We start from the raw sequence: 25509 nt of genomic DNA on the forward strand, positions 1-25509 counted from the left end.
CTAATATATCTTATATTTTTTATTGATCATATATTGATAGCGTCATTTTTTAAAATTGATTGTCATTATAATAACATTATCTTGCCACTTGATCAGTAATATGAAATATAACAATACAAGAACTGTCTGCAAAATCATATGACTGCGGTGTCATTAACACGAGGTGATATTTAGCATATAATAAATACGAAATGATCATCCAACAAACAGTTTTTAAATCAAACAATACATACTCGTAATAAAATTAAAACAATATTAGGGCACTTTTAACCCTCCGTTTATCGGTTGTGGTCTGTGAGTCTACGACAAAATAAAAATTTTGGATAATTCTCTCATTAAATTTTTTTAAATTTCTACCTTTTCAGTACCTTCCTAGAAGCTAAATACCATTTGTTTTTTTTTATACAAAACTGTTTTTGAAATTTCTAAATAGCCGCTGCATGGCCGTTTGTCCTGACAGACCCCACCCGATCAAATGTGTAACAATATTTGCACTACTTCTTAGTTGTATTTTTCTTGCAATCTTGTTTTACTTGGCCAGAAATAACGCAAATTAAAAATAGGCATGTATATTCTTCAGTTTTTGCATTTAGCAACGATATGACTGCCGTATCATATATACCGAAGAAAGGAAAAAATGTGATTGCTGTTTCCACTGTGCACAGAGATGATCGGATTGATGAAGATACTGGTGATCAGAAAAAACCAGAAATAATTACTGTTTATAATTCCACAAAGAGTGGAGTAGATGTTGTAGACAGAATGATCACATCATTTAATGTTTCCAGAAATACGAAACGTTGGCCAATGGTAGTAGTTTATAATCTCCTTAATATCGCAGCAATTAATGCATTTGTAATTTATAAAGGCAACAACTCAGATGGAGAATTTTCCAAAACGCGAAGATTATTCCAAAAAAACCTAGGTATGGAATTGGTACAGGAGAGTATACGACGGAGAGCAGTTGATAAGCATTTGACAAAAGCTGTGCGTGCTTCGGCCTTGAGACTCTCAGGCATTGAGGTCGACGTTGTACCAGAGCCCCAGCCAGGTAAAAGAGGAAATTGTAAATATTGCAAAAGACGCAAAACTCACTTTTTTGCAAAATTTGCAAATCCTGGCTATGTATGGACCACATAATGACATGCTGCAAAGATTGCTTAGAAAATTTGACCACCAAAGTTTGAAAACTGTAGTTTGTGTCCACAATTTAATTTTTTAGTTTATATATGTTTTTGTAGTACTTTGTTTGTTTCTTATTAAAGTTCTAAATGTTTTTTTTTTGTTTTTTTTTTCATTATTTAGTCGCTGTTCACAAATTTAAAAAAATATGCGTTGAAATTGTACATTTTTAAAATTTACATAATACAACTTAAAAAAATTTTGGAATTGTTTCTATAATAAACATTATATAGTAAATGATTTGATTAAAACACGTTGATCCAAAATTAGCAATAACATGTATGCGGTTGCTCGAAAGGGGTTATTTCATTTTGGTCCTCACAGACCACACCCGACCGAAAGTGTTTCAGAATGGTCACCCGATGAACGGAGGGTTAATAACATAATATAACCAGTCAGTTTTGTAATACTTTCTTTATCGAAAGTTTTTTGATCTTTGCAAAATTTATAATGAAATAACAACTTTGCCGTATTTTAATTTTAACCAATTTTAATAACAAATGGGGTCAAAAAGACAAACTTCCTGCTCATTTTGATTTACGACTGGTAGATTAGGTACCTAACATTGAATGGGCCCCTCGTTCACCCGATTTGAATCCGAAAAATTATTTTTATTGGGGATGCTTTAAAAGTAGAATTTATAAAACTAAACTAGTCCCCAGGCGAGTCCCCTCGCCTGGGGACATGTATGCAAAACATCAAAAAAGAAAATACAAGCGGCTCACAACAACAGCCTTAGAGAAGCAGTCAACGTACCAAGATACGTTGCAGAAAGATTCCTCTTCAGAGAATTGCAACAAATCAGAGTGACAGACACGATGAAAGAAAAAGCCAGGACAAAGTTTGCAGATATAGAGAACCACCCCAACTACATACTTAGAGAGATGATGAGGTATGACGCTTTCCACAGATGGAAGCACAAAAGACCAAAACAACAAATAGTAGAATAAAATAAAAAGTACTAGAGAGAAAATAATACCAGAGAGAAAAAATAAAATACTAGAGAGAAAACAAAAACACCAGAGAGAAAACACCTCAAAAATAACAACAACGCACACAGAAGACAGTTCGTAGCTCAAAACACCAAAGACTATCGCAAAGCACAGAGTGGGCCCAGTTGCCTATAGACGATAAGGTCTATATTGTTATATTGTTTATATATATATATATATATTTTCAATGTTATAGTATGGACTTTACACTAATTCTGATTTTTTGTTTCAGGGCCACCTACAAAAAAAATTATAAAAAACACACAAAAACCGGCTTCGGCCACCAAAAAAATTAAAAAATACTAACAAAAACCGGCGCAAGCCACCAAAAAAATTAACAAAAATCCCAAAACCCGGGCACGTAGGGCCCAACCCCTTGAGCACCAAGTCACCGAACTGAGCCTAGGCTCAGAGCGGAGACTTGAGGCCCAAGTAAGCAATTTTAGTTCGCGGATAAGCCACATCATGATAACAGGATCATAGCGACAATGCGCTGTCCTGAGTTTTGCAACCGGTTAGGAAACCATGTTGGGGTTCTATTACCCAGGACCTCCACATGAAGAGCATTTGGCTGATAGTTGTGCCCCTATCGCGCATCAGAGTGCTATAGGGGGGAAAGGGATGGTCTAGAGCATTGGAGCGCGGTGGGGTGACTCCTGTATATACTCGAGTTAACACACCTCGCTCCAATGAATTGTTACACCCGAACGTAATTCTTAGGGGTGAACATGTCTCATAGGCTGGGTTTAATCAAATTGCTTGCTTGCTTGCTAAACTAGTAAGTGATGGAGAGCTGAGGCAAAGAATTATCGATAAATACAGTTCGTCAAAGTTAGCTCTGTCTTTCAGTTTAAACTCTAGCGATGCGAAAAATAAACAGAGAACGCATTCGGAGTAAAGAAGATAGCAAATGCGTTCGGATTTTAAAATTATTTTATTATGGAACTACGACTGGGGGAGGGTCAATTGAACTCAATAGTTATTGAAATTTAAATAATTAGGAGTAATTATTCCACGTAATATTATGCGATAATGAAAATTATCGATTTTTATTGTTTTTAAAGATGAAATATATTATAAAAGATTGATATTTAGAAATTTTTATTAATAAAATCATTTCAAATTTTGTTTGCTTGTACAGAAGAATATATTTAAATTTATTTTATTTCATTACGTTACACACATATAAAATACACGTTTGTAGCAAGTCAAAATAATATATATATATATATATATATATATATATATATATATATATATATATATATATATATATATATAACATAATTTAACAACTTGAAAACTAAAGTTTATCTGACTATGGTAATCACCAGTTTTTAAATTTGATTTAAATTTTAAGTAGGAATTTTTTATGAACCCCATTTCTCCTCCTGCATGAACTATTATTAACCTCTGTCCTTTAGAGATAGGCTTACGCAAACGATCGTGAATGTGTGACACGAGTGGATGAATGTTTCGTCCATGTATACTATAGGACGATTTTCGTTTCTGTACCTCTTAATACTTCGCAAAAAGCTATCCTTTTTTGTTGGATGTCAGGTTTTTCCATAAGCAATTTTTCTTTGTCTGAGTTTTTCGCCAACGGAAACCAATTTTATGTAATACTCTTCGTAAACTTTCATACGATCCTGTGTAATTAATTTCATTGACAAATTTCCTGTGTATGCCTCTCAACGTAGGAACTTTTTTTTCGTGGACGTGAAAATTTATTACAAATCTCCGAAGAATTTCCTTATCCATATTATCCAACTTAGTTTTGGTCGAACTTTTTTGTCTTTTAATATTAGGTGTATGAAGCGAATCACTTTCACCATCTTCAACTGATCTTGTTTCCTTTGAAATTTGCTTTACAGAACCAACACTAACACCCGTTGCGCGCGAAACACGTTCTTGAATTTTCGTTAGTTCTATTATCGGATGTTTAGCCTCCGCTTCTCGTTTCATAAAATATATCACATTTGCTATAATTTTACGAGATTGACTACTCAAAACTTTACGATGAACTTTTGATTTAAATTCCATTGTAACGGAACCGGATTAATAAGTCCTACACCAGTGTAATTGATATGCGTCTGATCTGTTTGCTTCTGCTAACAAAATGGAACTGAGTATATTCGGGCTACTGACGGATCCTCCCCTCCAAATTTATATTCTTGTCAAAACTCAGAGACATTGCAATTCTTGACGAGCTGTACATATTTATTGCTAGAGAAAGATGGAGAAATCTAATAGACGTATTCTACGATAGTTTAGGGTACTAAAGAAACTAACAACGGAGACATTTATAGTACTTGATTAGGTAGGCATTAATTTAGTAATGCATCGTATTGTTCGGAAGATGAAGATAAGGAAGAAGCCATTGTGAGAGAAATTATGTCTAGAAATAAATTTTGATCAATCAAACAAAATATTTATTTGTCTGATAATACTCAATTAGACAAAGATAATAAATTTGGTAAACTTACTCTTATCTTTCATATGATGAATATAAAATTTCTACAATTTGGTACATTCGAACACAACCTTTTAATAGACGAGGAAATGGTACCATATTTTGGACGTCATTCATGCAAGATGTTCGTTCGGGGAAAGCCTGTAAGATTTGGATTTCAATTATGGTGTCTTTGTTCACATACAGGTTTTTTATACAAATTTATACCATATGGAGGAAAACAACATATTAATTTTGATTCGGGTAATTGTTGGGAACGAAAGTATTTTTAGAGTTACTTTCTGAAGTTGTCTTTTTCGACAATTTCTTTTCGACAGCAATTTATGAATCTATTGCTAGAAATCGATTTTGGATACCATTCTCTTTTGAGACTATTGGCATGTGTGCGATGAACAATCATATCTTTCTGCAGTGAATTGTAATTGGCTACATTGGTTGTTAAAAATATCTAAGACCTCAGTTATTTTGTCATTGGGTCTGCTAGGATTAAATCCTATACAAAACGTTTAACAAATGGAATATAAAAAGGTATTATTTTTAAACATTACTCAATGAGATCATCAAGAGCATAATTTTAAGTGATTGGTGATATTGAGCTTTCCATGGGAATGTCTGATGTTTGTTTGTATTATGCCACATGTATTAGTTTTATCTTTTCCAGTCTTTCCAGTGTTTTTCTATACTTTTTAGAATTAAATAAGAAGAAATGTTGGTATATAGAGATACCACATTAGAACTTATTAAAATGTATGTTTTTGAAATTTTTCTATTATTTATGAAATTACTAAAAACAAAATAATCATGATGTAATTTCTTCTTACTTTCTGGATCTACAATTTTTACCAATTTATTTTCTTTTAACTTTGTTCTTGGATACGAGTTTTTGGCCTTTTAAGATTGGTTATATGAAGTCTGAGTGTCAAACTCTCGTTTTTCTGAATCTAAGATCTACAAAATTCGTTTATTTTTTCTCGTTTGCTCAGATTATCACTAGCAGTTTGATTTTAAGTCTCTGGTTTGCCTAGCAACTTATATGTCGCAATTTCTTTTGAATCTTGAGAGTCATTTAAGAATTCTGGAAGAATTTTTTATTTCCCGCTTTACCTTTAGCGTTTGTACTACCGCTATCTGTTTGTGTTATCGGTTCGTCTCCATCGCTTCAGGAGCAGAAACTTTCGTTCTTTTTCTTCTTTGCTTTTCTTCAGTTCACTTTGTCTTTCCACATGTCGTCGTCATTTCCTTTCCTAGACGTATATATTTCTGTATATAAGAGAGTATAAAATGTATCTTCTTGGATTAGCATATTGTTTTTTTAAGTATCGTTCACATCTTACTTTTTCAAAACCTTACCTGTTGTTCTCGTTCTAGCTGTACTTTATCTTGACATTCTTCCGTACCCATTATACTGCTAGCCTATTGTTTCATCTGGGCCTCAGCTGACTAATTTTAAATCATTTAATTTACAAAGTCTGTAATATATTTTTTTGTTTGTTCAATTCTGTTTTGTTTATTTGATTTTCTATTAGGTTTATTAAACATACTTTGGTGTTAAATTCAAATTAATGTAACATATCTGATGGTATACGGTCATATCGTAATTTTTAACTGCAGAGTGGATACTAGAAAGGACTAAAGTGCCAAAAACAAGTTTTTGAGATAATCTAAACAAACAGTATAAACATCTAAAAACATTACTAATAATAAATTACTTTATTTATTATGTATATTAAACATAAAATGGTAAATTTATCATAAAAAAGCTCACCGGAAATGTTACTTCCTACAACTATAAAGAAAATTATTTTTTGGAGGCAAATTAGGAAAGGGCGTAAGTCCATTATCTTTGATGAGATATATTTTAAGGAGTTTTCTTATTTTTTCAAGTATTTTTTTTAATATAAAATAACTGTTTGTAGAATAGTTGGTTTTATGGAGCCTGTAGATATGGAATCATGCTTCAAGGGGACGTCTTTTTTTTGTGTTATCCTACCCTATATATCACCTTGACTGAGTTCAGCTAGAATTGTCTAAAACGTTAATCTGCACAGTTCTTGACGATCAGAAAACAGTTTTTATCTTAGTAAGTAGAGAATTTGCTGCTTCGATTCCTATAGATGTAGCTTTGCTGATATTTAGCTTTATAATTATAATATACTTCTCTGCTGTTTGTTTTCGGTCTCAAAATCCATAACTCCATAACTTATGTCAGCAATATTAATAGGTGGAGAATATTTTGTGGACTTCACCGCTGCATGGAGGTATTCAAATCGACTCAGCACATATAATGGGTGTAACCATTCTATAATATGAGAGGTAGATAATTTCATGTTAAAATTTTAATAGGTATAGGTAAATAGGTATTTTTCTCTTGATTTCTTTAAAATGAAGCTATAGACTAACAAAAGTTGAATTATAAAAGTCAAACCCAAACTTTATGCACAATCGTAAATTACAAAAGTAAATACTTACTGATATTTTATATTTCCTTGTTAAAGAAATAAAAAATGCAAATAATTCTCAAATTTATACTTTTTATTTTCTTTTATTTATATAAATTAAAGTAGGGGATAATTAGCTAATTGGTCAATACCACATTGTGCTTTACCACGAACTAATCTAATATAACCGTCTTCTCCCCATGATGTCCCCCATGAGTTCTTAAGAATCCAAAATTCTTTACCATTTTCTTCGGCATATCCGACTGTTAGAACTGTATGATTTAAAACATCACTTGAGCAAAGGGCGTGATCAAAGATACCTCCTCCGTACAACTGCCAATTGAAATTAGCACAGATCGCAACTGATACAGGGCCAGCAGTTCCTAAAAAAATTAAAGTTTAGTATAATGTGCCTAATAGAGTACAAGCTTTATCGAGATTATTTTACAAGATATTGGACTGTCTCCGATCATTTCAAGTAAAGTAAATAATAACGATAATGCCACAGGGTTTTAGTCTTTATATCCAAATACATTTGAAAATAAATTCGATGATAATAATGATGAGAATCAGGATATTGTTATACAAGATATTGGACTCCCTGTGGAAGCGTATACTTCAAGAAAATATTTTAGGCACAACACTAAGAATGTAAACAGAAAGCTGTGTTTATTAAAAGCTGAAGCAGAAGAGTCTGCTAATAATGAAGTTCAAGAACAACCTGCTCGTAAATGGAAGAAATAGTAGTATTAAAACCAAAATATCCAATTATCCAGAGCCGGAAGGGTGTGGTCAAGGAATTGTGTGATAGTTCTGAAACTCCTACCAGCGTTTCTATAAAAGTTTTTGGCTTCATTATAGGTGATATTCACCTACCAAAGTAATTTGTACGCTATCCAGAAAAATATAAGATTGGATCTCTTGGAAAAAACTTCCCAGTTTCATTGCTATTAATTTCTTTATGACCTATCACCAACTGCCGAACTGGAAACATTACTGGAATGAAAGTTCCGATTTAGGCGTTTCTCTAGTTACTAACGTAATGTCACATAATTGCTTTGAGAAAATTTTGACAAATACAGTCGGTCCGCCGGATCTTTGCACAAGTATGACATTATTCACGAATTATTTTTTATGTTACGTCTCTTTCCTACTCACAGAAACTAAAACTATTAACTTAAACCGCCTGTCCATACACAACACCATGCATTGAACAAAGACAGCCATAGAACAATGATCGTTGATTGATTCGTCTACTGACAATTGACATGACAATTGGAAATTTTGTTTTGACAGAGTGTAATATTTTTATAAATTATTTTCGTTTGATTTAAATAATCAATCCTTTTTCATACTTTAAATATACATATTTTTAACAAACAGTTGTTATAACGACTAACCCTTACCTTCGTGTTCAATTTATTAAGGTAAGAATTCATGTATTAGCTAATAACGAATAATAAATTTTTTTAACCTCTAAATTGACATTAATTATTTAAATATAGCTAAAACTACGTCAACGGACAATATGAAATATTTTTAAAGGTTTTTATTTTTAGAGTATGCCTGGCAAGCCTTTAACTTCTCAAGCTTAGCAACTTGTGTTGAATGTGTTGGAGTATTTCGAATTAGAAAAAGTAAATGGAGGGCCTTTGGAGCCATTTTCGTCTGTTCAACAGGTAACATATTGAAATGTATGTTCGTTTATGAAAATCATTAAACAATTCTTTATTTAAGAGAGTAGCTGCTGCATTAAAAATATAACGACGAACAGTATGTACAATTATTAAAAGGAAAGAAAATAATCACATTCTTTCAAAGCCAGGCAAAAGTAGACCTCGTCCGAAAAACAAAACAACTGATCTGTCTGAGGGATCAAAAATGGCAGTGCGTAATACAGTATACGACATGTACCAACAAAGTAAGTAGTTAAAAATTTCTTCAATCTGAATTTGATATACCATAAGATAATGGTATCATGTACCATGATAACCAGAAGGTACTTTTTAATCAATACTTTATATAAATGTATGTTGTAAAAAAGATTGTTGAGAGTAGTTTAAGAAAATTTCTGCTGAATACATTAATGGATATTAAGTCAATTTTCTTGTGAGTTTTTTAATTTGAAATAATTTATAGTTTTATAAAATCAAAGTATTACTTCTTTTTCATTGAACTAGTTATAACAGTGTGGTTTATTCTGTACTTATCTGTTCTTTTTTTTTTAGAGAAACATGTTACTCTGCAAAGTATAAGTAATGAATTAAGGGATAAAGAAGTTGCATTTATTGGCAAAACATCTGTTAGCATGAACTACTAAAAGAACACGGCCATGAAGTGTTGAGACTACCTCCTTATCACTGTGAATTCAACGCTATTGAATTAATTTGGGCAAACTGCAAGTCATATTACAATAAGAATCTTGGTAGAGATGAACATTCTGATAATGCTGTTATAAATATGTGGAAAGAGGCACTAAACCAATGTAACACAGAAATTTGGGAAAAATGTGTGAAACATACTCATGAAATTATTACAAAGTGGTATATCCGAGAAAAAAATATGGTTGACACTAACATTAAACCAATCATAATAGACACTGGTAATATCAGTGGCTCAGATTCTGACAGTGAAGAATTCTTAAATTTATGATTGGCTACATGGCTGTATAGTGTATGAGGCTTCAATAAATATTTAAATTATATTATTGTTATAATAAATTCTTTTTTACCCAGCTCAAGTTTTCTATTTTTTAATTTATTATGCATAGATTTCTTTATTTGAAGTTCGTTGTGTTAATTTTTGTATGACCATTTTTTAAAACAAAGTGATTACTTAAGTCTGAAAACCCTATTTAACACTGAATAAACAAAATTATCAAGATGATGGAGCACTGGAGTAGATTTATATTCAGTTTTTTAGATCTTCTTGTAGTGTCTACCCGTTTCAGATATTGGCGACTATCATGACAATTTGTACTTTGCACACTGCTGGTCTGAAAATATTTGTTGTGTTGAACCACATACATAGATTCTTCAGCCAGGAAATCCTTCGCCTTCCTGAGCCTCGTTTTCCATCTACTTTTTCCTGTAAAATTAGTTGCAGCAATTCATATATTTCGTTGTTGCTAATGATGTGACCAAGGTATTCTATTTTGGCTGTTTTTATTGTGGTTATCAGCTGTTTTTCTTTTTCCATTCTTAATAAAACGTCCTGATTAGTAACGTGACCGGTATAAGATATCTTCAGGATTCGACGATAAAGCCACATTTCGAAAGCCTCAATGTTCCTGCAGGTAGTGTCTGTGAAAGTCCACGACTCAACTCCGTACAATAGTATACGAAAGATATAACATGGTAGTAACCTGATTTTTATTGGTGTGAATAAATCATGACATTTGAATAGCTTAGCCATTTTTGAAATGTAGATTTGGCTTTCTCTATCCTACATTTAATTTCTAAGGAATGGTCCCAATGTTTACTCTTTCTGTTCATTAACCTGAATGCTTTATGGTAATCAATGAAGCATGCATATGTATTGCAGTTCACATCTCTACATCGTTGAAATAGCCTTTTTATGCTAAAGAGAGCCTCTCTCGTACCCACTGCATTCCGAAAACTAAACTTTGTACTACGGCTGAATTTGTCTTCGCACAGTCTATATATTCTTTGATGTATGATTTTTAGAAATAACTTTAAAAGATGGTTCATTAAGCTGATGGTCGGCAAATCACTGCAGGATACGGATTTTGTTTTCTTTGGTACAGCAATAAACGTCGGCGTGACTTCAGCCATGTTCTTGGTTCATTAAATATTTTTATTAGGAGTTGAGTACCGTTGGTGTTAAATAGTTTTATGATCAGCATGTGCATTGTCAGGTCCAGGAGCTTTGCCATTTTTTGGTTGTAATATTGCCTTTTCCACTTCATTTGATGTGATTTGTAAGTGGTCATTACATATGTGGGATGGAGGTTGTTGGGATCTACTATCATCAGAGTTCTTTGATAAACTTGGTCCATATGCAAATTTCTTGATTTTTATCTGTGATGATGTTTCTCTGTTGATCTCGCAGTTTGTTAGCTGTATTTAATTTCTAAAGACCAGCTGCTTGTTTATGCATTTTAAACGTATCGTGTTTTTCTTTCAATAAATATATTTCTTCACACTGTGATTTTAACCAATTTTCTTGGGCCTTTCGTATTTGTGTTCTTATTTGTCTGTGAATATTGTTGTACATTCTTGTGTTGTTCTTTGATTTTTTTCTTTTTTCCATGAGTTGCAGTATCTTGTCATTCATCTGACTGTTCTTTTTCTCTTTTTTCTATTAGATGTTCTTATCTAATCTTTAAAAACGTGTCTTTTGTTTACTCACATTTTAGTCTTCTCATATCACATTTTTGTTACTATTCTTTTTTGTAACCTTCTTAAATCTAAACCGATATTTACCAACAACAGGAACATCATCTGACGATATGTCAGTACCATATATTTGCTTATATTCAATAAAAATACTCTAATTTCTTATTACTATGGTTTAAATATTTATTTACTGTAGATGTTATTGGACAACCTATAGGTTTCCAAAAATTGAAAAATCACGTTCATAAATGTATACGTATCCAGTTTTCTAAATGCAATAAATGAAATAAAAGAGAAGTATAAAAACGTCAATTGTAATATTAGCCATTTTCTAATTTTTATAATAATTCTTATAGCCGACATACGTTTGACTCACATGTTTTGATTTATTTCCTATAATAAGCATGATGACGATGTGCAAAGATCCGGCGGATCGACTGTATTTATTGCAACAATAACTTAGAAATTTCAAAAAAACAACAGGGCAAGCTATACAAATTACGCCCAGTTATGGAAAAACTCAATCAGAATTTTCAAACTCTCTACAAAACAACAAGAAGGGTCGTTGTTGATAAAAGTATGATACTTTTCAAGGGTAGGTCGACTCTAAAATAATATAATCTCCAGAAGCCTATAAAACAAGGATACAATATCTGGTGCCTAGCTGACCAAAAATGGTATCTTAATATTGTTCTGAAGCTATTTTCTTGTGGCATTTTAAATTAATTATTATTTAACTGGGAATAAGCCACAATTAAAGGTTAAAATACGTTTATTGACGTTTCAATTTCCACTTCGGAAATCGTTCTCAAAATACAAACATTAGTAAATTAAACAAATTTTGTTTTTGTTACTTAGTGAAAAATTCTTCTAATAATTTAATTTTATCTGACTCATCTATATTGACAATTCAGACATACATTATACATTTTAAAGTAGACGACTTTAAAATGATATTGCCAATATTGTTGAGTTGCGTTCCTGGGACGACTTTACTTATAAGATAGTTCATTCGATTACATGAAATCAACTTTAACTTGAGAATATCCGTCAGAAAAGATCATAACATGTAATTCGTCTTTAAAAAGACAAATACATGCCATGATGACAGTAAAATTCTCCTGTTAGTGATTCCATAGTAAATTATGAGGGAAAAACCAGGAAAAAAACCTCATAATACTATCCCGACATGGTAAGTATTTGATCTTGCATTTATTTTACCTTCAATAAATACCAAATTCCGATTTTATATGTTTGTTATTTAAAAAATATAAATGATGTATTCTCTATATGTTACTGACTTACCAATACTGGTATTTTCTTTTTAATAACTTCCTCTTTCAATATGGGTAACCAGATCCTACTACATTCTGCCGAGGAATTCGCGACACAATTGGTCTCATTTAGCATAATTAGAGCCGCTTCTTTGATTTTTCTCTTTTTACCATCCGTTTCTTTTAGGACTATATTTGAATCATTCCATTGGACCCTATGTTCATTATCCCATGCATGTTTACATATTTGAGATCTATCAAATTCTCTATTTTTAATATAGGATTGATGTTCACTTATTCTAACATTTAATGGCCTTGATGTTTCACCTAAATAAAACTGATCGCATTCACAAGGTATTTTATAAATGCAATTCTTTGTCCTTTCTTTGTTGAACAAGAAAGGACAAAGAATTGCATTTATAAAATACCTTGTGAATGCGATCAGTTTTATTTAGGTGAAACATCAAGGCCATTAAATGTTAGAATAAGTGAACATCAATCCTATATTAAAAATAGAGAATTTGATAGATCTCAAATATGTAAACATGCATGGGATAATGAACATAGGGTTCAATGGAATGATTCAAATATAGTCCTAAAAGAAACGGATGGTAAAAAGAGAAAAATCAAAGAAGCGGCTCTAATTATGCTAAATGAGACCAATTGTGTCGCGAATTCCTCGGCAGAATGTAGTAGGATCTGGTTACCCATATTGAAAGAGGAAGTTATTAAAAAGAAAATACCAGTATTGGTAAGTCAGTAACATATAGAGAATACATCATTTATATTTTTTAAATAACAAACATATAAAATCGGAATTTGGTATTTATTGAAGGTAAAATAAATGCAAGATCAAATACTTACCATGTCGGGATAGTATTATGAGGTTTTTTTCCTGGTTTTTCCCTCATAATTTACTATGGAATCACTAACAGGAGAATTTTACTGTCATCATGGCATGTATTTGTCTTTTTAAAGACGAATTACATGTTATGATCTTTTCTGACGGATATTCTCAAGTTAAAGTTGATTTCATGTAATCGAATGAACTATCTTATAAGTAAAGTCGTCCCAGGAACGCAACTCAACAATATTGGCAATATCATTTTAAAGTCGTCTACTTTAAAATGTATAATGTATGTCTGAATTGTCAATATAGATGAGTCAGATAAAATTAAATTATTAGAAGAATTTTTCACTAAGTAACAAAAACAAAATTTGTTTAATTTACTAATGTTTGTATTTTGAGAACGATTTCCGAAGTGGAAATTGAAACGTCAATAAACGTATTTTAACCTTTAATTGTGGCTTATTCCCAGTTAAATAATAATCAAAAATGGTATATTTCAAATTTTGATGTATATCAAGGCAAGAACGGAAAACTGGAAAATGAATTTGGATGCCATAGATTAGGAGAACGTGTTGTGTTGTCATTAACAAAGCCACACTGTGGCAAAATTAAAATTATACATTTTAATAATTTCTACACATCCAATATCTTTACTGGAAAAACTGTGACTTGAAAATCCTTTAGCGGGTGGAACAATTTACAATAATAGAAAGGATTTTCCTAAGACTTTAGCCGAAGATATACCTCTTAAAGGGGAGACTTTGATAACAGGTACTCCAACACAAACATACGTATTTTCAAAAGGAAAGGCAATAGCATCGTGAACTTTGCAATTAACTACCACGGAACCAAGCAGACGCCAGTAAAAAACTTTAGAAATATGCGTTATTTACTTATTGTTTCCATCTCTGGATTTCATTTATAACCCGTTTATCGAACATTAGTAGAATAGCTTGTGCAACATTTTGTAAGCCATGTGTATGCACATAATCACACGTGCCACATACGCCGGCAGGTGTTTGCTGATATCCGGACTGCTCTTTTGCCTACCCCATATCAGATATCCTCTTATTTGTCTTCTACTGATATTTTTGCCTGTTGGCCAAACTATTTCAGTCTTTGTGACTTTACAAATCTAACGATATCTACGTTCTGCATTAATTTATCAAGCTCATAGTACATTTGAGTTCTACAAGTTTCTTCCAGAAAACGGAAAAGTGCTTGTACTTGGGCTTGCTAATAATTTTTTCGTCAAACCAAACTTTCCTCGGGGATTTTATGATGCAATAATTTTTCCTCTTTATAAGAAAGGAAATATGGAAAGTGCAGGAAGTTATCGAGGTATTAGCTTCTTAAATGCAGTAACCAAACTCATTGCGGCATTGACTTCAACCAGACTTACCTCGTGGGTACAAAATAATAACATTTTAAATGAGTTCCAGGCAGGATATAGAACTGGCTATTCAACTATAGACAACATTTTTAATCTTACGAGTATAGTAAACATCCAACATGCACGGGGAGTAAAAGATGTTTATACATTTTTTGTGGACTTTAGTGCTGCCTTTGATACAGTTAATCGGTGGGCCCTTTTTTACAAGTTGAGTCGCTTAGGATTATCTACTAAAGTGCTGAATTTGTTAAAAAGTATGTTGGCAAGTACAAAATCGGCAGTCTGGTCAAGGGAAGGTCTATCTGAATGGTTTGACTGTAATGTAGGAGTGAGACAGGGATGTCTTTTAAGTCCATTACTGTTTGAGCTTTTTGTGAATGACCTGCATGTAGCATTGGGAGGCGGTTTGGAGATAAATGGTTTAATTATAAGACTTTTATTATATGCAGATGATTTGGTTTTGATGGCAATCAATCCGAAGGTGCTACAGCGGATGAATAATGAACTGGAAAAATACTGTAGGATGTGGAATCTAAAAATCAATTTAGATAAATCCAAAATTCTTGTATTCAGAAGAGGAGGAGGTGTAATCAGGGAATCTTGGAAGCTGAATGATCGAGTATTAGAGGTAGTGAATAACTATAATTATTTGGGAATGATACTAACACCCAAGTTGTCGTTTAAAGCTCATCTAAAAAAGCGCCAGAGTTTGGCAAAAGTAGCGATTCACACGGCTTGGAGTAGGTTTGTGTCTAAGGCTGATATACCCTTTTTTGCTAAAGTAACAGTGTATGAGTCGGTGATAAGATCAATTTTTTGACTTATGGGTCTCAGGTATGGGGTCTTTTTAAGTACGATGAGGTGGAAATAATCAGAAGATTTTATATAAAAAAAAATGTTCTCTTGTCCAAGGCATTGTCCTAACTTTATGTTAGATTTGGAGACAGGTATTGCTAGAGTCAGCCTATATACAATGAATTTACATTAAAAATATGTTAAAAAAAAACTAGGATATTCGAGTGATAGGTTGCCAAAATTTCTTTTGAAAGAAATGATAAGAGCAAGGTGTGGCTGGTGGAAAGATTGGATGAGCATGAGAGACAAATTTGGAATTGAGGTAAGGTGTGAATGGGAATGGAGAGAAAGCTGGCCTAGTATGATTGAGAATATGATAGAAAAAAAGAAGGAGGAGATACAGCGTCAGGCTGAGAATGGGGCACTCGAATCAAATTTTTGTGGACACTACAAAGAACTGCGAGAAGAAGGAGTAAACATGCATTATCTACTGGAAATGAAAAATTTAGGGAACATTCGATGGCTCTTCAAATTAAGATGTGTAGTTCTATATTTAAATGATCGACCTGGCAGAAGTGATGAAAGAAGATTTTGCTCAATGTGTAACACGAAGGAAAGGGAAGATGTGATACATTTTTTGGAAAAATGTTCGGTGTTGAGACATATTAGGTTAAAGTGGTTGGGTAGACATGAACTTAGTAGAGTGGAAGTAGTTACAATGATGAGACAGGGAAAGGCTGAGTTAGCAGGTTATTGTAGGGAAGCATGGGCGTATAGGTATGAGTTAGTGAGCCTATTTAATTACTAAATCTATTAGTATGGTGTTATTTCAATCGTATTAAAATATTAAAATTAGTATTAATAATTTGTTTGCAAATAGCTATTATCTTTTTATCTGTCTTGTCTATCTTGACTATCTTGTTATTATTATTATTATATCAACAGTTTTCGCCCCCTCTAAGGGACACATTCACACATATACACATTTAGTTTATTACTTACATTTATATGAATATTTACTTAATTTATTTTTTATTAATTTTAATATACTTGTTAGATGTAATGAGCCTTAGTGTAATTTTTTGTATATTAATTAGGGAATAATATTAGTTTGACAACCCTCCTGATGGCATGTGCCAAGGAGAACAAATGTCACTAAAAGAGAAAATTGTATTTTTTTTTTAATGGGAAATAAAAAGACACTATTGATTGATTGATTAATTGATTAGTATATTTTTATTCTCCGTGAATCATCGCTACAATGGGTTGGGCCAAATACAAATACCTTTCTCAGTATTTGTGCTTAAATATTCTCAATTGATTTTTATCAGTGGTTTGAAGACTGGTTTAATTACTGTGTAGACAAACACAAACATAGTATAAGAAATAACAATAATAAGGTCACCTTGGTAATTCGAATAAGGTAAATACCATTGAATGAGCAGAAGTGTTAGAATAAACAGAAATATATCTATGAATTTGTAAAGCAAAGATATATAAACTAATGTCATATAAAAAATTATAGCTAGCCTTATAGAAAAGGGCTTATCAGGAACTTACCTACAGCTTCCTTAAGTGCTTCTTCAGTTTGATCGATAGATTGATATCCTTTGATATTTTTAACAACCGGTTTACATTGCTTACATTGTCCATCTTTTCCTTCATACTCGTAATCAGAATCTAGACAGAGACCATTATCTTTGATGTAGTTATATGCCCAAAGAGGATAACCACCAGTACAACCAAGATTATCGTAATCTTTAGAACAATCTACTAGCTGTTGAATACTAAGGGCTTCTAATTTATTTTCCCTTATATATCGTTGTCCCTCAAGAGAACCAGCCTAAAATATAAAAAGGTATAGAGTAACAAGTAAGTAAGTTAATAATCGTATAAACAAAAGATTTGTTATCAATCTGAAGATAAAAAAAAAGAAAGATATGACAATGTCAATGTAATGCCAATAACAATAACGAAAGAAAAGGGTTTGACAATTTGGCTGCTATTAGGGAAATATGTCAACATTTTGTGTCCAGATGTCAAAAAAATTTTCAAGTTGAAGAGTATTGTACGGTAAATGAAATGATAGAAAGTTTTAGAGGACGTTGCACATTTTGGCAATATATGTATTGCTAACAAACCTGCCAAATATGGCATTAAAATATATTATATCGTCTTTACAGACGATCAAGTAGTGATTGCACAAGACCAAGACGACCTCAGCTACATGATGAATAAACTACAAGAAGAATATACCAAGGCTGGCCTAGATATTAACCTCGCGAAAACAGAGTACCTATCTACAAGTGAAGAAGACATAGAAGATGTACAGATTGATGACAACGTAACAATCAAAGAAAAGGCTAAATTCAAATACCTGGGGTTTATAATCACAAAAAAGGCAATAACAGAGGAAGAAATTGCACAAAGATTAGGACAAACAAGAACAGCAATCCGACAACTTAACTTAGTATGGTGGGATAGACACCTAAATATGAAGACAAAAACGCAGATTTATAAAACATTAGTGCGAAGTATTATGACATATGGGGCTGAAAATTGAATCATAAACAAGAAAAACAGCAGTAAGATAGTAGCAACAGAGATGGAATGCCTGCGAAGATGCTGCAGAGTAGCAAGAATGAATAAGAGAAGTAATGACGAAATAAAGCAAAGAACATCAATAGAAACAGACATACTAACATACATGGAACAAAAAAGACTAAAGTGGTATGGACATGTAAGAAGAACTAGTGACAGCAGATGGATAAAGAGAATAACCGAATGGAGCCCCATAGGAAGGAGAAAAAGAGGACGACCCTGAAAATCCTGGAGGAACGAAGTAGACGACGCCATGAGTAAGAGAGGACTTAACGATGGAGAATAAAACAACAGAGAGAGATGGAAATGGTTGAGCGAGGGAAGGCAGTGAATACTGTAGAATCCCTAAATATATATATAATATATTATAACTTAGTAGATTCGAGATCGTTTTATACCTGAAATATGGAAATATATGCAGGAAAATATACGGATTGTCCTTTTCATCTAGACTCTTCATTTGATATTGTTAAGCGTATATCATACCCCTATATTACAGGTAGAAACTACACTCGTGAGTCCTTGAGGAAAAACAAGATAAAAAATTCCAGCAGAATTTAATACAAGAGAAAGCCTGCACCTAGTAGCATGTTTGGTTTCCAGAAGGATATTTTGTTGCTATCGTATAAACCAAATTCTCAAAATAACGTACTTATGTTGTTTACAATTTACTCCGATTACTACATCGATAAGAAGTCTGGTAAACTGGTAATAGATTAGATTATTACGTTTTACAACCTAACAAAAGGAGTAGTCAATGTGGTTAATAAATTAAGATAATTTTGGAATTACTTCAAATCATATTGGAAGGAAAGTGCAAGGCAAAATATCAGTTGGAAGACGCCAGAACTCGTAGCTAAAACCTGAGGAGATGGATTGACCGCTCATCTACAGAAATCTTTCATGTAGCAGTTTCCAAAGCTACAATTCCAATTGGATCACTAATCTTCGAAAGAAGACGGCGCAATAAGACGAAGAATCTGTTTCCAGATTTTGCTACAGCTAGCCACTTGGAGTTTTTGACGGTTTTGGACGTTGCTGCTAATAATTCAAATAGAGTATATAAAAAAACATGGACCTTATTTAGATAATCTGACCAAAGCTTTGATTAAACTGGTGTTGGTTCGTCGTTCATCTAAATTTTAACTCACCGCAGTAAAGGCAAAGCTTGATCCACAATCCCCTTGGTCCCTTACGGGAGTAACTGCTCCTCTTTCTCTCCAGTCAATTGATTCTGGAACAACCGATTGAGAATCAACCACAAAGCGAGATGTAATGTTTGGTTTAGGCATGTGAACGATTTGAGAGTCGAGCATAGCCTTGAATTCCTCTGGAGTCATATCTGCGAACTGATTAACAGCCAAGAAGTAGGACACTTCACCACTTTCGTATCTTGTATTGTGTTCTTCAATTTTGCGGAGATTGTCAGAGAAAATCTGGAAACGAACTTGCTCTTCTCTAAGATGTTCGTATTTCTTTAAATGGTCAACCTAAAATCAAAATGATTAAGTATGCAAACAAATTTAACAATTTATGTAAAAGATATTATTATAAAGTTATGTTTTTCTTTATTCGCCCTACCTTCCAGTAGTAGTAACTATAACAAACTTACTGTTTCACACTACTTTAATTGAAAAAAAAAACAGAAATAATTAGTTTTATTTTGTTCCTAAATTGCATGTGAATATTTTTTTGGTTAAATGTTGAGCATGAGCACGTATAAGTGGTTGTATAGTAATTTCCAGCAACTGCAAGTCAGTAAAAATTTAACACTTATAGCAAATTATAGTTACCTAATTCGCTAGATAGTTGAAACTGGTATAAGCGAGAATACCAACTTTTTTTATACAACATATTTAATTGGGTATTCAACAAGAATATACAAAACGATTAGCAAAAAAGACATACCATAGTATAATAGTAAAATAATTTGGTTTTTAACACTTTATATTATTCAAAAATAACTCACCTTGAATTGGGACCATTTTTCGTGGCTAGTCAGAGCATTTGCAGCTACAGCTAATGTTACAAGGAGAACAAGAAACCTCATTTTTAGGTACCTAAAAATGACATTTTCAGATACTATAATATTGTAAAAACCTTTTTTTTTCATATATAAAGACAGGTAGTGACTGTGTGTTTGGTTGATTAAACACTGGTTCTCACAAGCGAGTATAGCTCTTCCAAATGGAGCCTCAGCGTCTGTGTAATCAAGACTGTAATACGTGATAAAGAACCACGTCCTATACGAGGTACTCCTGATAACGCTAAACATTGCGTGTGTTGACCGAAAATGGTAAGCAGCATTTCCAGTACTAAGTTGTGGCCTATAGGAATTTATCCTGGACAGACCCAATACTGGATAGGAGTAAGATTACAGCAGTTTTTATTGGTTTATTTACTGTGAATTACGTTCACTTGCGTCTTTCCGTCAAACCTTTTATTCAGTTTTCTAGAGCTTGTACTGAACCTGTTACTTTCCAAAATATTATCAATTTATTTTTAATACTAACACGTTTTTTCTTGAGATACCAACATAATGATTTCAATAGACGCACAGTTCAATGACATAACTAAATTAAGTATGTGTCATTTGCTTGCGGTTTATTCCTGATTTCTGGGGATACCAAAAAAGTTGCACAATACGAAAATTTCCATTATTATTAATAACTAGATGATCAGAGAGATGTTGTCCTATCTTAACTGTAAATAAATAGAATCAATAGCCTTAATTTGGCTTGGTCACTGGCGCAACACAATCCAGGAGTTTCATATTTCAACTTAAATTCTTTGGTATATAAATTCCTTGATATATATATATATATATACATATATATATATATATATATATATATATATATATATATATATATATATATATATATATATATATATATATATCTTTGTTATTTTTGGTATAAATCTTTGTAACTACTAATATAGTAATTTTTGTGCTATCTGTATTTTTGTAACTGTTTGTGGTAAGACACAATAAATGTTTAATTTATCTCTCTGAACCATTTTGTTTATTTTAGAAAAATTTCGTAACCCCTGTTTGTGTTCTTTATTTTAGGAAAGAAGAGCCTTTTTTCCTTTATCCAGCAAGATTAGGATTCTAGAAGCGGCGTCCTTATTCCAAATAGCTAGAGGTCTTTCTTGTTGTTTTTTGTTAACCCTTTGGTCTAGGAGATTTATGTCAGTACCCCTTTGTTTTATTTTTTTTGTAGTTACCCCAATCCGACCCCTTGCCATTAACTTATCCACGACCCATCTCTCCAAACAAACCCTGAGTTCAGTTCGCACAGTTTCGTTTATTTTGCTTGCCCTATCTTTATCCCCAATATTTTCTGTTCCCATAATTATACTCTATGTGGTAGGCAAAATATTTACGTTACATGTTACGTTAATGTAGACAGATAAAGTTTATTCGTCTAATAGCAACGAGTTTCTTTAAACTGTAATCAATTGCCACGTTAGAATTCAATGCTGCTTGATGGGGATTAAATGCGATATTTCCAAGTTGTTGATTTCGATCTCGTTTTTGTTTTGCGCTTTGTGTTGCTCGTTAGTTTCACTTGCTTATTTATTTTTTTGACATGCAGCATTATCAGTTCTACGATCTTGTCGATAAGTCTAAATAGGGGCTCTTTTAAGAACCAAAAGTCATCATCATCATCATTCTGACTTTACAACTCTAAGTTGGTCCTGGTCTCCTCAATAATTTTTCTCCAGTCGTCCCTAGCCATCGCCTTTCTCCTCCAAGTACGTATCACCATATTTCTCATGTCTTCATCAATGATATCAAGGAACCTTGTTCTAGGTCTTCCTCTTCTTCCCTGACCAATGTGTCTATTAAGGAGCGTTTTTCTAACTGGGTTATTTTGTTCCATCCCCATTACATGCCCTATCCACCTCAGATGTCCTATCTTAATATATTTTACGATATCAGGTTCTTGGTATACTCTATGACGTTCGAAGTTGTATCGTCTTCTCCACACTCCATTGCCATTCACTGCTCCATGAATTAGCCCTAGTACTTTTCTTTTGAAACATCCTAACATGTTTTGATTACTTTTTGTTAGAGTCCAGGTGTCTGAACCGTGTGTTAGGACTGAGCGTATTATTGTTTTGTACAGTTTTATTTTTGTATTTTTCGATATAATTGTGGATTTAAGAAGGAGATTTCGCCAAAATAGCATCTGTTAGTCGTGCAAATTCTGCGGTTTATCTCTGTGGTAGTGTTATTTTGAAATTACGGAAATCGTTATGGTAATCTTCTTTTTTAAAGGCTCTGCAACCTTTTGTAGGTCTTGTCCTGCTTAACAACGGCATCGCGTTACGTCCTGCACACAAGTGTGTGGTTACGTCTCTAAATTGGTTTATTATGTTCTGAAAATTAGTTAGGAGTGCGGCTTTGAAAAAGTGGCCAATAATAAAGAATTTACTGTATTTCACAATTTTTTGACTTAAATAAAATGTTTCCCAAAAAAAAATCGTAAAAAAATTAATGAAAAAAGTAATATTATTTAAATGAAAATAATTATACTGAAAGTGTTTTATCAAGATCTTAAAATATTTTTACAAAATATACAGTTTCAAATCAATAATAAAAACATAATCTTACCTTATGAACGTATTTTCACACTAAGTGACAAATGCGATAGTAATTTCTCTTATATTCTATTTTTTTTGTGAGTAGTGATTATGTCGATTTTTAAATTGATTATCAATTGTATTGAAATTATTGTGCCACTTCATCAATGAAATTTAACAGAATAGTGATCCGGTAACAACTTACATGCTGATTCATTTGATCAGTTCCTCCCATAAATGTGTTATATTTGGCGAACAATTTTGGTCCAGAAACCAGTATGTTTCGTTTGAGATTTTGAGAAAATTTTCTTACTCGGTCTACTTCTTGGGTGACGCAGATATATGAAATCATTGTTACTACTGCAATATCCATATACGTAGGCCGTCCGATAAGTACTTAGCCTCACCACCCGATGGCGCCACTATCGTAAGAGGAAACTACTATCGTATAATACATTCTCGTTGATGGTCAATGTAAAAATTTCAGCCGAATAAAACTCTTAGATTTGTTTCAATCGTGTGTGAAAGCAGCCCTACCCGCGGATTTTAGCAAAAAAGAAAAGGAGCAATATTGATCAATGATTCGATTGTTGTTTTTGCAAGCGAAATCGAGCAGCGAAATCAAAGAGCGCTTGGATATTGTATACGGTGACTATTTTCCTTCGATGACAACTCTCAAAAATTGATTTAACGAGGTTCAACGTGGTCGCACGTTGATTTTTGATGAGCCACGCCCAGGTGGCTTGAAATCGGCTACCACGAAGGATAACGTGACAAAAGTCCACCATCTCATATTGGCAGATCGCCGACTGAAGGTACGCGAGATAGCTGAGACAGTAGATATTTCAAAAGAGAGAGTATGTTCTGCGTGAAATTTTGGGAATTTTGGGAATTTGGGAATTTTGGGAATTTTGGGAAAACTGTCGGCGCGATAATTGCCGCGTTTGCTCACTTCATACAAGAAGTTTAACCGTAATATCACTTCAGAGCAGTGTATTTACGTCGTTTCGTAACCTTTAACGAAACATGAATCCATTGGTACACACCAGGGACCCAGAAACATTCGACACAGTGGTGGCACCCAGCGGACGTGTTCCGAAGGAGGCGAAGACTGTCTCATCGACCGAAAGGGCGATGCCCACTATTTTCTGAAATTCATAAGAAGTGACCTACATCGACTACCTGAAAAATGGCGATGCGGTCACAAAGCTCTATAACGCTGAATTTTTGGGTGAATTTGCCGAATTTCAGAAAAAATTACTCCGTAAAAGTACTCTTCCATCATAACAACGGACCCGCTTATACCTCTGCCGTTGCTATGAGCCCGTGTATACTAGATTTGAGCCCGTGTGGCTTCCTTTTGTTTTCAAACTTAAAAAACACATGTTAAAAAGTACATCTTGCATGTCTTTTCAACGTAAGTCTAGGAAATGCATAAATATTGTGATCTAAGTGTAATTTGGCAAACATTATAATCTAGGAAAAAATGTGCATATGTCCCGTACGTGACAGTGGAATTCTCCAACTTCTACCGGTAGTCCCACTGGACTGCCACACCCGTTTTTTTTTCTCTCTGTGTCAGATCTTGTTTCTGCCGCGCATGTCATTATTGGTCTGATGACTGTTCTGTAAATTCTGCCTTTCGTTTATTTTTTGATATTTTTATTTCTCCATATTGGTTTATTCAGGTAGCCTGCGGCTCTATTTGCTCTATTCACTTAATCTTCTAAAGTTCAGTTTTGAGCTTTCCTTAGCTAGATAATGTGATGCCTAGATATTTAAACTCCATCACTTGTTCTATTTTTTAACCTTCCAGCTTCAATTTACATCTTAGTAAATTTGCTGTTGTACCATGCATTTTGTCTTATTTGGGGAAATTAACCTGTTAAATTTTCTGGAAGATATTTTAAATTGGTGCAGCATACGTTGTAAATCTTGATAATATCTTTCCTTTCAAGAACTTTCTCCATATTTGTTAAATTGTTACAATAAAACCGATGATCACTTGTCACCAGTTTACCATAAAAGTTTGAACTATGTTTTCTAAAACACTAAATAATAATCCTTGTATCGGCATCATTTAGTTTACCATGTACCTTAAGACCTGAAGATGCATATCAAATTATGTTATGCGAAACTGGTCCTTGGTAGTAAAATAAAATTAGAACAAGAAAATTGGAATATCTCTCGGACATATCACACGTGGAGAGAAATACACCTTGCTTCAATTGATTATCCAGGAAAAGATCCAAGGAAAGAGAAGCATAGGGAGGCGTAAAATGTCATGGCTGCGCAACCTGAGAGAGTGGTACTGATGTACATCAAATTAACTTTTCAGAGCAGCCGCCTTAAAAGTCCGAATAGCTATGATGATTGCCAACCTCTGCTGCAGAGACGGCACTTGAAGAAGAAGATAATAAATTAATTGTGATTCAGCAACGATTAATGTCATCTAATCAAAAACTGTTTATTACCAGAATAATAACAAACGATGTCAGTAATGTACCTACAAACTGATTTGAGAATCTTGAAAATCAGATTACAAATAAAAAAGTTATAA

At 33.0% G+C, this 25509-nt stretch overlaps 1 protein-coding gene and 1 long non-coding RNA gene across 3 annotated transcripts; one reads left to right on the plus strand and one right to left on the minus strand.

Annotated features, from left to right (window-relative positions):
* Nucleotides 1-7158: 7158 nt before the first annotated feature.
* On the minus strand, nt 7159-23044 carry LOC140447202 (cathepsin L-like proteinase). Its single transcript, XM_072539716.1, has 5 exons — nt 22981-23044; nt 20326-20416; nt 19508-19846; nt 17316-17598; nt 7159-7468 (listed from the first exon to the last, which is right to left on the minus strand). The coding sequence occupies exons 2-5, from the start codon at nt 20404-20406 to the stop codon at nt 7203-7205; spliced, it is 969 nt and encodes a 322-aa protein (XP_072395817.1). The 5' UTR covers nt 20407-20416; nt 22981-23044; the 3' UTR covers nt 7159-7202.
* On the plus strand, nt 8360-9682 carry LOC140447203 (uncharacterized). 2 transcript variants are annotated; one of them, XR_011951587.1, is made up of 4 exons: nt 8360-8512; nt 8645-8764; nt 8823-9006; nt 9314-9682. It is a non-coding gene; the product is annotated as an uncharacterized lncRNA (long non-coding RNA). The 2 variants fall into 2 exon arrangements; XR_011951586.1 differs by having other exon boundaries at nt 8360-8764.
* Nucleotides 23045-25509: the final 2465 nt, after the last annotated feature.

This window comes from Diabrotica undecimpunctata, chromosome 8 (genome assembly GCF_040954645.1).
Source record: "Diabrotica undecimpunctata isolate CICGRU chromosome 8, icDiaUnde3, whole genome shotgun sequence".
Lineage (NCBI taxonomy): Eukaryota > Metazoa > Arthropoda > Insecta > Coleoptera > Chrysomelidae > Diabrotica > Diabrotica undecimpunctata.

Bases quoted from the DNA above. Each gene is read 5' to 3' on its own strand.
- LOC140447202 (XM_072539716.1), bottom strand. From the start codon at position 20,406: ATGAGGTTTCTTGTTCTCCTTGTAACATTAGCTGTAGCTGCAAATGCT. The intron at 19,847-20,325 runs GTGAGTTATTTT...TTTTGATTTTAG, and splicing joins AAAAATGGTCCCAATTCAAG to GTTGACCATTTAAAGAAATA. The intron at 17,599-19,507 runs GTGAGTTAAAAT...TTTATATTTTAG, and splicing joins CAAGCTTTGCCTTTACTGCG to GCTGGTTCTCTTGAGGGACA.